The sequence below is a fragment of the Euprymna scolopes genome, chromosome 22, assembly GCF_053919585.1.
Source record: "Euprymna scolopes isolate OS-2025 chromosome 22, ASM5391958v1, whole genome shotgun sequence".
Lineage (NCBI taxonomy): Eukaryota > Metazoa > Mollusca > Cephalopoda > Sepiida > Sepiolidae > Euprymna > Euprymna scolopes.
Genome location: NC_136503.1, coordinates 8,408,410 through 8,420,601, shown reverse-complemented (window position 1 = coordinate 8,420,601; position 12,192 = coordinate 8,408,410). Strand labels below are relative to the sequence as shown.

The 12,192-nt window shown below is 33.9% G+C and overlaps 1 protein-coding gene and 1 pseudogene across 1 annotated transcript in view; one reads left to right on the top strand and one right to left on the bottom strand.

Moving 5' to 3' along the window:
- The window catches only part of LOC145243879 (uncharacterized), a 167,375-nt gene extending 159,970 nt beyond the window's left edge, over window positions 1-7,405 (bottom strand). Inside the window, exon 1 of the mRNA XM_080106954.1 lies at window positions 6,197-7,405. Within this exon, the coding sequence (XP_079963080.1) occupies window positions 6,197-6,623 (427 nt within the window). The 5' untranslated portion in view covers window positions 6,624-7,405. The remainder of the gene's footprint in view (window positions 1-6,196) is intronic.
- On the top strand, window positions 3,365-3,526 carry LOC145244188 (U2 spliceosomal RNA; annotated as a pseudogene).
- Window positions 7,406-12,192: the final 4,787 nt, after the last annotated feature.

Here is a 12,192-nt window from a genome sequence, read left to right as displayed (position 1 = left end):
GATTTTCAAATTCCATATTTTACGTACAATCAAACATTTACTGAAGTAAAAACAAATACAATAGCGTAAAATATAATGAATTTTTAATCCTAAGTAAAAATAAATAAATCCACCGCAACAACGGCGTTGCCGTCGTTGCGCTTGCGGTGGATTTATTTATTTCAGCTTATTCATAAAGAAGCCAGTCATTTAACATTTGTGTGTGTGTGTATAATTATTTGGTGATCCTTGAAAATTTGAACCATTTAAGCTATGGAACATGGAAGTCATTTTCAGCTATGTTCAAGTCAAATATTCAGCAAATATTGAAAGCCATTTCACATCCAACAATTTTTAAAATAGAGATTAAAACTTTACCTTGCCAAAATTAGTTCAATTTGATAATCGTTTTGGTCACATTCAGAATACAGTAATAATTAGACGTTAAATTTCAATATCATATTTTCAAAACTAAAACAAATCAATAAAATAAATGCGGCGGTATAGTTAAAAAAAAATCAAGAAAATATTACCCCCCCCCCTAAACATTCCTGAACGATAACGGATAAATAGTATGTGATGTGAGTACGTATTAGTGTGTGTATGTATTAGTGTGCGTGAACATGTGAGCGTGTATGTGAGCGTGTGTGTGTGTGAACATGTGAGCGTGTATGTAAGTGTGTACATGTGAGTGCAGGCACGTGTGTGTGTGTGTGTGTGTGTGTGTGTGTGTGTGTGCGCGTATTTACAAGACGTTTTTTGGCATCGATTGTAAAAATGTAAACCAATTTCGGATACAACTGAAATAAGAGTTGGAGGAGGGTTGATTACTTCTCTATAATCACAGACTTAAAAGAAAGAAAAGATAAAATTCTATTTGTTTGTCACGTTCGTGTGTATCGAAATGTTTTGATTTTTTTTTGTCATAAAAATATAAAAAGAAAAAAAAAACGTTAGAAATCGAAAAAGCGGAACAGTGAACACATGTTATCGAGATTATAGATGAGAACTGACTAAAAAAAAAAAAAAAAAAGAAAAAAAAAAAGAAGTATTTGATTTCAATAGGCTAGCAAGAAAGCCCGGTGTTTACCGGGATCGAATTCTATGACTTATTAATTTTTAATATTGTTTACATTTTATCAAATTCAATTTTTAGAGTAGGGCCCGAACATTTCGGCGTTTGATTAGGTAGATGGAGATGGGTGTATAAGTGTGAGTAAAGTGATATTTATTAAAGAAATAAACTCCCATAAAGTCACATCCGGCGTTTTCCTGAGAATCTTATGAATCTACTGAAGTAGCTTTGGACCACAATTCAAATTTCCGATATTTTCATACAACAAAACAAAAAAGTGGCAGATATAAAGCAAGATAAGTTACTCTTCTACCTAGCTGGATAAGTTTTAGTGTTTTAACTCATTTTAAAGCGTTTATTTAGTTTGAAACGTAAATAAAGTTAGAACAAAAAGAAAAATGGCAGACATTATACAGTCACATCTTGGAAGTCTCGATAAGCACTCAAAAATCGAAAATTAAAAATACTGGTAGAAACCCCACACACTTTTCTAGTTTTACATGTTTTATTATTTCTATGATTTTTAAGTAAAACGTCGTAGTTCCATTTTATGGGGTTTAAAATGAACAGAGATACTATGATTATGGAGTCTCTTTTGGTCAAAAATGAACCTAGGTAATAGTCGTTTCAGTTTATGGTTAGAAGGAGTATCTTCCAAACAAATGTGGACTTTGTTCGTACAAATAGAGACACGTGAACTACAATTCCTGATAGATACAAAATTTGCTGTGATCCCCCGATAGGAGTACCCTAGGCGACGAGCGATAAATCCACCCTTTTTTTTCATCCATCCATGGCTCCTGTGATAATGTAACAAGTTTGGCAAACTTATTTTCCCTCAAATAAAAAATATTTTGACATGCTGAGTTCCTTAAAAAGCATGCGAAGTGTTGTCATGAAGTTTTCGGATATTTTTTTTTTTTTACTGTAACTAACGGAACAAAAAAGGGGTGAAAAAACGTACCAAATAAATGTTACCAAAGGCAAGATAAGTTACTCTGTCTACCTAGATAAATTTGTGTTTTAATTTATTTTAAAGCGTTCCCTACCTCTAAAACATGAAAGCCTCAAGTTACATCGAATTACAGGGGGGGGGGATTATGTGGTGCGCTTTGGAGGTATCTATTAACCCAAGATCAGAATGGCCCAAATCAAGCAATTCTCATCTAAAAGAAATCCGAAATATAAAATCAACTTTGCATTGATGTTAAATTCGTGCATATTTAGTTTACGATGAAAAACTTTAGAATGAAATTTTAAAACTGTCTTTTTTTTTTTTATTATTTGCAAGATTTCTAAATAAAATAAACTGTATTTTGGAATGAAAAACTAATACTCATGAGTGAACTTTTTTTAGTGTTTTTGTTTGCTTTGCGAACCTGTTTTGTTGACTTCTCGATTTGAGAATTAAAAATAAAATAATTCCGTGTGTGAAGAAAGTCGTTAGAAACAAAAATAAATAAGTCTACACTGAGAAATATTCTTATTCTTTTAAAATACAGCATGCAAACAAGAAAAACTAGTTACATGGTCATGGCCGGCAAGTAAAATATATACACACACACACACACGCACGCGTCTTTTAATATATTTATATTTTTAATTAATTATTAACAAACATCCAGGAACTGTGGAAGTTGTGTAAATTCTGAAAAGATATTTTTCTACATTTTTCATTCAGCATTATCACGTCAACACACAGGTTCTCGTTAGATCACCGAAGTTAAGCAACGTTGACCCTGGTCAGTGCCAGATGGGTGATCATTTGGGAATACCAGGTGCTGTATGTAGGAGAACAACGTTGACTTGCAAACTTATATACATGCAAGAACGGCAAAATCCTAACGCCATCATCTCCTCTGACAGAGATATATGAATTTCATATTCCCTAGAAACTTCAAGGGAAGCCGAGTATAAAGTCGACTTTAAACTTGGAATTTCTAATCGAACTCAAGACCTGCATAGAATTTCGAATTGAACCATAAGTGAAAATAAAATAAAAGGTACTCATAGTGATCCGTGCTGAAATAATAAAGTTATTATTTAAAAAGCCATTCTCAACATGGGGAGAGGAGGGTGTTTTGTACCCATTCTGTACTTTAACCTTACAATTGAATAATAATAATAATAATAATAATAATAATAATAATAATAATAAAAACGTATTAAAACTTTAATTAAACCTGGAAATACGATTTAAAAAATAGCGCGGATCACTCTCTGCATTAGCACCAAAATAAATAAATATAATTTAATGGATATAAGCGTTTATTTATCAGTTTCAAGCTAGTCTTTGGAAACCTGTTCGGACTTAATTCTTGGCCTTTTGGCTAAGAGTAAAGTGTAGTATCTGTTTTGATACTAGTAGTACTACTACTACTACACTTCACCTTTTCTGTCCTCGATCAGTGAAGGAGAAATTCTTCTAGACCGAGACAATTTTAACTTTTATTCCTATCCAGATTGCCCCTTTTTGGGCAGCTGAATTTTCTTCACATTAAACACCGACCTTGTGTCTAACTCTGCCCTTGTGGGGAGGCAAGTAAATAGGAACTTAATGTGGGGCCTCATAATCTTGTTCATGTACAAATGTTAAAGTTATCTTACTCGTGATCTATATTTAGTATTCAACCTGGTTTACTCGGTTCCAGGTATATCCGGTTGAAAGTTCAATTAACTACGAATAATATAAATCAACATTTCTACCTGATCGTGGCTGACGAGATGAGAACAATCTACCTCTATTGATCAAATGCCATACAGGATCTCAAGTTGGAAAAGATGCACCTAGAGTACATCGATCGAAACGTTAATATAAGAACCAAGATGAATAAATGTGAATAAAATCCAAAGGAAAGATTTGTAATAAAAATAAAAAATGAATGAAAAAAAAAAAAAAAAAAAAAAAATGTGAGCTTTTAATTTTCAAACTTGTTTACGATCAAAACATGATCATGTGATCTCACAAATTTATGAATAAATTTTTTTTTTTTTACATGAAATACAACGCAAGTGTTTACAATATCATAGCAATTTATTGTGTTCGGATTTTATATTTCTTAGAACCAAGAATAAAATAGATATCAATTAATTCATGTATACAAGTTAATTTAGTGTTAAAAATATGTTCTTATTTACTAAATGTACGAAGGAACAATGTACTGTCAACGACACCCTACACTCCAGGTTTATTCACGTATTTATCGTTTTTAACAATTTTTTTAAACAAATAAACTCGATTAAAAACTTCGAATAATTCAGGGGATAATTTAAAAAAATGGTTTATTATGATAAATAAATAGCTATATTTACCCGGCGTTGCCAGGGATTAAAGAAAATAAAAAATACAGTCATATTTACATTTGCTTTTGTAAATATGATTTTAGAAAACACGTTTTAGTTTGCAAGAATTTATTTTTAATTTCAAATATTTTGTTAATAGTAAATAATTTTGTGTAAACGATCATTGATAGAAATTCATTAGAAAATTAAGTTTAATGAGCTTGTTTTAATACTATTTTATGTTTTAGTTTCTAAGAAAAATGAATTTAAAACATGAAAATAAAACGGGTTTATTGAGAGCAACAACAATAACATGGTTTAGGCTTTTAAATAAATAAAAAAAACTTTATAATCTTCAGTTAAATTTTAGCTTCATGAATGCATATATCAACATATAACGCAAAAAATTATCACCCAATCCATGCCTATAAAGCGTAGGCCAGAACAAGTAATCATTTTTTTTTAGTCCCGCCATAAAAAATAGCGGCCATCTTGGAAATACAAAAATGGTTACTTGTTCTGTCCTACGCTGTGGTAATAAACTGATTATAATTTTGCGTTTATATAGTTAAGTACACCTCCATTTCATAGTTTAAAATATTTTATTTATATTTTTCAGGTATTGGCAGGATGTTGACGTGTAATCATACGATAAAAAAGAAATAGAATCACATGTTTATTTTCACGTTGACAAGGTGAGAGTAAAAAAAGAAATCATTTAAGTACAATATACGCAAATGTATTAACAATGTTAATACATTTGCGTATATTGTACATTAACCACCATGTATTAAGTTATTTTGTAGAAGAAATGAAAATAAAATTAGAAAATTTACAAAATTTATCAAATCAAGTATTCAAGAGATATAATTCCTTTTTATATACCTTGTTTGAATAATTTTCAATTTTTATTTGCATCAATAGTTCTTAATGCTAATGCTCTATCTACAACAGTGAGCATCCTGTTATAAGGATAGGATAAAAAAATATATATTTTATATGGTCATCTTTAAGTTTCGTCACCCGATGTTTACAGGTTTTGCGCGGAGATCATCTGCAAAATAAAACGAGTTTTTTTTTGTTTTCGTTTATTTTTGAAATCGTATTTTTTAAAATAAGCAAAAGAACAACAAAAATAATAATAACGACGATATATATATATATATATATATATTGCACCAGTTTTTTTTTTCGTTTTATTTAAAACGTGCAATGTTACTTTAATCAAATCATTTTTTTTCTTTAGTTAAATTGCGCTAATCGTTTGACGACTAATTTTAAAATAAAGTTTTAATTTAAATTTATAAATTTGGACGTGGATAGCTTTCAAAAAGTTTCACTCTTTTAACACACCAAGGATTTGCTAAAAATGTTAAAGCCACAAATTATTGGGTCTTTTTTCAACAAATTATTTTCTATTCAACAGTTTAAATACTTACAAGTTTCTTTCATGTTTCCAAGTAATTTATTTTGGCATTTATTTTTGCTTTTTACTTGCCCAGTTATTTATTTATTTATTTTTTTGTTGGCTATTTTGATAAATTCACGTTTTTTTTTTTAAACTATTAAAATATTAAAACGGTTGATTTTTTCGAAGAAACCGAAATGCATTTTGATGAATTAAAAATATATAGAGAATTTTCAACAACAAAAAAATTAATCTCAGTACACTACGGTATTTCATTTATTTTATTTGATTAAAAGTAAATAAAAATAATGTGCAAGTCACGCAGACACGAGAGTGGTAATAGAAACAGGTAGTAATTACTATGGAATGTGGTGTAGGTGGCTTGATTTATGAATGATTAAAAAAATAAATATAAAATGAATAAAAAAAAAGAAAAAAAGAAAAGGTCTCACCATAAAAGCGATCAGAGGGTAATGTTTCAAAATTATCCGATTGTTGTTTGTCTTGCTCGGCAGAAACACAGTTCGATAGGACATTAAAAGCAATTACCAAAAATAGGAACGATTTTAAGGAAAGAAACATTGTCTTCAGACGGAACAGGGAGAGTATTACTCGATGAATAAAATAATGTAGAAGTCTGGACAAATGAATTAAAGAAGGGTCTTTCCGGCCCTCGCCATGATAGCGAAGGCTCGTCCCAAACAATAAAGGGTTTTTCGTGAAGACGACGAAGGAGTTGTAACAACGGTGGCACCATGGCCGGGTTTTGGATTTGTCGACGGGGAAGTGAGTTAATTCCTCTTCTGTTGGTGGTAAAAGATCCGATTCTGTTCGAGCGAGAAAGGGACAGGGGATCGCGTCTTCTTGTTGCGGATTCATCTTCGTAGGAGATCCAAATACAAGTTGTTAGTAATGTCTAAAAATCTAGACATGTGGACGACGTTCTCCTTCTTGAAAATGAACACAGACATGTGGTCCTTTCCCGGTTTTCAAAACATGCTCTTTTTACTGTTTTAAAACCTACCTATCCTTTTTTTTTAAAGGGAAATAATAATGGATTATAAGAACCATATATATAAGCAAGAATACCCGGCGTTTACCGGTAGATAATGCAAAATGCGAATCCAAGAAATTTTGTGCAATATATCTGCTTAAAGAAAAAAAAAAGATATTAATGCAAGTAAATAAAAAAAAGGATGAGAATAAATGACCTAACAACGGAACAAATTACTAAATAATGCCTAGATGAGTTGATAGAAAAAATAAAAGCTAACAAAATAAAGTTTAAAAACTAAATATCTTTTACGTTATTATTAAAAACTAAAAAAAAAAAAGGGGGGGTGCTAGTGAGATATGAAAAAAAAAAAAAAAGGGATCCTCCCAGTCTTTTTACTACGAAGTAAACAAGACTAGGTTTTAATATATTGACATTTTTTTTGGGGGGGGGGCTTTTAAGGTGTAGATTATTGCCTCCGCTGTCACAACAACCGGCCAACTAATGCTCTACTGATAAGCTGGCTTCGTATTGTTTTCGTTTCAAATTCACAATAATATTGTGATAGGTGCGTAAAAGGGAGGGAAATAAAAGAAAGAAAGAGAGAGAGAGAGGAAAATACACGACCTTTTCTAAGTTTATCAATGGCGGACTTAACGCATGCGCACCAGGCCGATTTGCCCCACCCACCATTTGACTTATTCTGTCCCCTCACCACCACCCGCTATGCTTATATCGCTTATAGCATTTTATCAACCAACTTCGTTATGTGTGCTTGATATATGTATGCATGCATGTGTTTGTGTGTGTGTGAGAGAGAGAGAGAGAGAGAGAGAGAGAGAGAGAGAGAGTGTGTGTGTGTGTGTATACACACACACACACACACACACACACATAAAACTTCTCTCACTCTATCTGTGCCTAAAACTAAACGAAAATTCCATGAGTAGAGTTTTCTTCCTAGAATTGCGCGTCTGTGGAACACAATGCCGAGGGCTGCTTCCCTGCTGACTCTAACATGGTCATTTTCAAATCCAATGTGAATAAGTTCCTGTTGAGCCGTCCTCTAAAATAATCAAGTCCTACCCAAGTTCCACCATTACTGATCATGTTGTCTCATCAGCTGCCTAACTTATTTACTTTATCCTAAAGTGGCTTTCAGGCCTTGATAAGCTGTGACCGCCGCCCCCAACTATATATATATATATATATATATATATATATATATATATATATATATGTATGTATGTGTGTGTGTGTGTGTGTGTGTGTGTGTGTGTGTGGTGGGGGTATGCAGAGATATGTATATAATAATACTGGGTGTATAGTTTTAGTTTCCTAAATGTAAATCTACTAAAACACCTGTGTTTATTAAAGATTGCTCGATGAATGAACAGAGCGTAGTTTATAATATGTTTATTTATACAAACATTACACACAATTATTTATACAAACATTAGCTGCATATGTGCTTACATATTTCTGTAGCACTTCCTTTCAGAGATCCCACATCATCAGGCTATAGAAAAAATATCATTTTCCAGACTCACTCCAAGAACATCTTTTTTATATATATAAAAAAAAAAACACTTTTTATATAAGTATACACTATTTTGATACCATTTCAGGATGACATCACAAATGATGAAGATATGAAATACACAAATTGGTAGAATTAAGTAAATGGAATAGTTGCAGTTACATAACATAAGTTACGACACATATTTCTCTCGTCAAGTCATTGGTACATCTTCCGATGGATGGGGCAAGTACTTATTGTAGATGACTGTCAATGTATGTTGGTGAACACACAAAATTTTCATGCTGTCTAATAGAGAAATAGGGAAAGAGAAAGAAACAAAAAACACATCATGGGCCATTCACTGGGTAGACTGCCCTCTAGTCCGGGGATCATTCTGCCCCAACTGTTTGAACATAGTCTTTCAGCCATAATTCATTTCTTTCGATTCGAGCACCTTGGTGTCACAATTCTGCTGGCAGGCTGTTGTTGGTTATGGGTTGTCGAAGTTGACAGGATCATAGGTGATGACGACTCACGCGATACTTGTAGTGATGGACATCACTGCTAGGTGCGAGCATTGAGTTCTTATAGATCTGGTTCACTTCTCTCAGGATACATGTCATGCACCGGTGTTGGCATGGTGGCAGCAGGTGCTGTTTATGATTAGGTAGCACGCTATCATGTGGTTGTTTGGTTGTTGTAGTAGCGTGGAGACCAAACATGGGCGTGGCTTGGGTTGATGGTTTTTGCCAAAGCAGCAGGTCGCTGTCGATTGTGAGTTTATCGCTGAGTGCATAGATGGGGACATATGTCTGGAAAAATTTTCTGTTTCGGAGAGTCACCCTACCTGATCCATCAACACGTTGATTAAACTGTCACACTTCAATCACCTGACCATTTTTGCCCCATTTGAGTGGTTGGAGGCCAGTTTGGTTTTGGATTCTGACTAAGTCCCCCACAACCAGAGGAGGTAGGTGTTTTGTGTGTTCAGCAAGTAGCTCAGCAGACTTCATATGCCTATTTCTCAGGGTGTCCTCCCGTGACAACAATGTGTCACTCCATGTGTCATGTGGTCTGTAACAGACAGGTAGAATGAGTATGAAGTCTTTTATGGGCCTACCGAAGACGCACATTGCAGGAGTGTAATTGTCCGGGATATTCCTGTATTGCAGTATTGCATGCTGGAATGTATCAGTGTTGAGTTCTTCATCTGTGCCAGTATTATTAGTGAGCTATTAGTTTGATGGTTTTGATGCCAATCTTGGCCCTGCAGTTGCTGCGTCTGAAAGTAAGAGATGATAGGCGATGATGCATACCTCAGTTTTGTAGGAACTGCCTAGTGGCTGATGCAGCTCATCCAGTATACCAAATGTGATGAATGTTCACTGGAGAGAGTCTACTAGACCAGATGCTCCACCAGGGGTTCTTTCAACTATAGACCAATTGGAGTATGTGTTAACAATGACTAAGTAGTTGATACCTTTGCAGTGGAAGAAGTAAGCACATACAAACAAAGGGTGGTGAGACAGGGGATGTAGGTGGTGAGCTGGGTTGAGAGGGCACCATGCGTGTGCAGTGATTCCAGTTGTTGTGGGTGGCTGTGATAGCCGGGGTGATCCCAAGCCAGAAGACGGATATTTCAGCTCATAGATGAGATGCCTTGGTGTACAGAATGGGGTGCATCGAGGACGTCCAGTCCTAGAGCTTGGGGAATGACAATACGCTGCTTGTATATAACAACACCTTCAATCATGTAAAGGTCCTTGCAAAACTGGTGGTACTCACGCAAAGACATGGGCAATGCATTGTGGGATTCTAGTATTCCAGATTCAATAATCTCAACAAGCTTCACTATGTTTTTGTTACTGCCGGTGGCGACCCGAACTTTGTCCTAAGTGATTAACTGAGTTTATGGATGATAGAGCACAGTTCTGGGGAGATTCTTCCACATCGGTATCACACTCATCACTGTGTCATATGGAGGAGAGGATGGTGTGGCTGAGGTCAGAGAATGGTGGCAGATGAGAATGTGTTCCTCATGACTGTCGATGTCATTCACCAATGGTATCTTTTCAGGTTAAGGAGTACCGGTTGGATGGCAAGAGATAGCATCTGTTGCATGGTGTTTGGCACCCAAAATGTGAATCATGTGAAACCTGTAGCGCAAGGTCTTTTCTTTCAGGTTGCATAACTGAGCGTTGGATATGTCCTTAAGCAATTTGTCGCCAAACACTTTCAGTGGTGGTTTGTGGTTCACGGCTGTTGTGCAATTGGTCTACTGATGTATGCGAAGGTGGTTGCAGGATGGTCAGATTGATCTTCATCATAGATAAGTATTCACTATTTTGATACCATTTCAGGATGAAATCACAAATGATGAAGATCTGAAATACACAGATTGGTAGAACTAAGTAAATGGAATAGTTACAGTCACATAACATAACAAGTATAGTTACGGTAGATATTTCTGTACTTTTTTTTTATCTAGTTTTATTAAAGGGAGAAAGAAAAAGAAAAAGAGCAACAAAACTATTATAATGGGAGAGAGTAGGGGAAAGAAAGGGTGAAAAAATTGTGTGTGTATATATATATATATATAAGTGAGATAAGTCACAGATTAAAGATCAAGTGAATTATCCTGTTAGATATTACATTGAGGTAATACTTTCAGGGTGATCCTAGCCAAAAAGGTAAAGCTCAATATTTAAAAATAGAGCAATACATAAGTTTAGTGGTTAAAGTTAAATTCTGAAAATCTCATCTACCAAAACATATTTAAATTACCGACGAATACGTCCACTTCGTATACCCTTCGGAATAACAGTATGGAGCAACCAAACATTCTTGTTATATAGGATTGCTGGCTTCTCCCCTGGACCACTATTCCTCCGACCTGGTAATAATACCCCAGAAAATATTGAACTACTTCTGATAATTGACTGCCCAGGTTCTATGAAATTCCTTTTCCTATAACTATTATTCACCACTCAAATAACATTTTCAATATATGTACTGAAAAGCAAACTACATGTTTATTCACAGCTGAACATTTTGCTAACAGCATTTCATTTCCTCTGATGATATAAGCCAGTATTGAAAATCCATGGATTAAGGAAATTAACATAACTCCCCTCTATATATTCCTTGTGTCAAACAATAAATTCTTAACGCGAATATATGTGTTTATATTTTGATTTTCAGAATTTAACTTTAACTACTAAACTTATATATATATATATATATATATATATATATATATATATATATATATATATATATTTATATATATATATATATATATATATATATATACTAGCAGGGAAAATCGGGATTGAGTGAAGATAAATGAATGTTCCACACTTCCAATACTTTTAAGAGTCATCGAAATCGGTGAAATTGCTTATTTTTCAATCAAATCACTTGAGTGCCTGCTCTAGTTGGGGACCCATTACAATACACTGGGAGGAAGCTTCACATGCCTCCTCGCAGTGACTTAGTCCATAATACATTGTAGTCTACATTGCAACGTAGTTGATTTGATTATTTTTTTTATATATAATGGCTTGAATTAAAGTTTAAAATGCAAAAGTCAAGTATTATGATGCAATTTTGATTTAAACACAAACCTTCATTTTGAATACACCCCTATAATACCAAAGAACTTACTGTCCATTTTATATGTCGGACCTTTCAGCTTGTGTGGTAATAAAATTTCTCAAAAGCACTTGTGATGTTAGGCTATATAAGGTACTCGGAACCTTGATCAAAATCGCCTGTTTCTTCTTTCATCGGATTATTTTGATTATCGATAATCGATACTTATTGACAACATTTCTGTACAAATCTATCTAAGAACACTGCCAAACTTGTAAAGTACCTTTGTGTGAAATTTCATAAAAATCAGCCCAGCCGTTTTCGAGTCCATAGCGAAC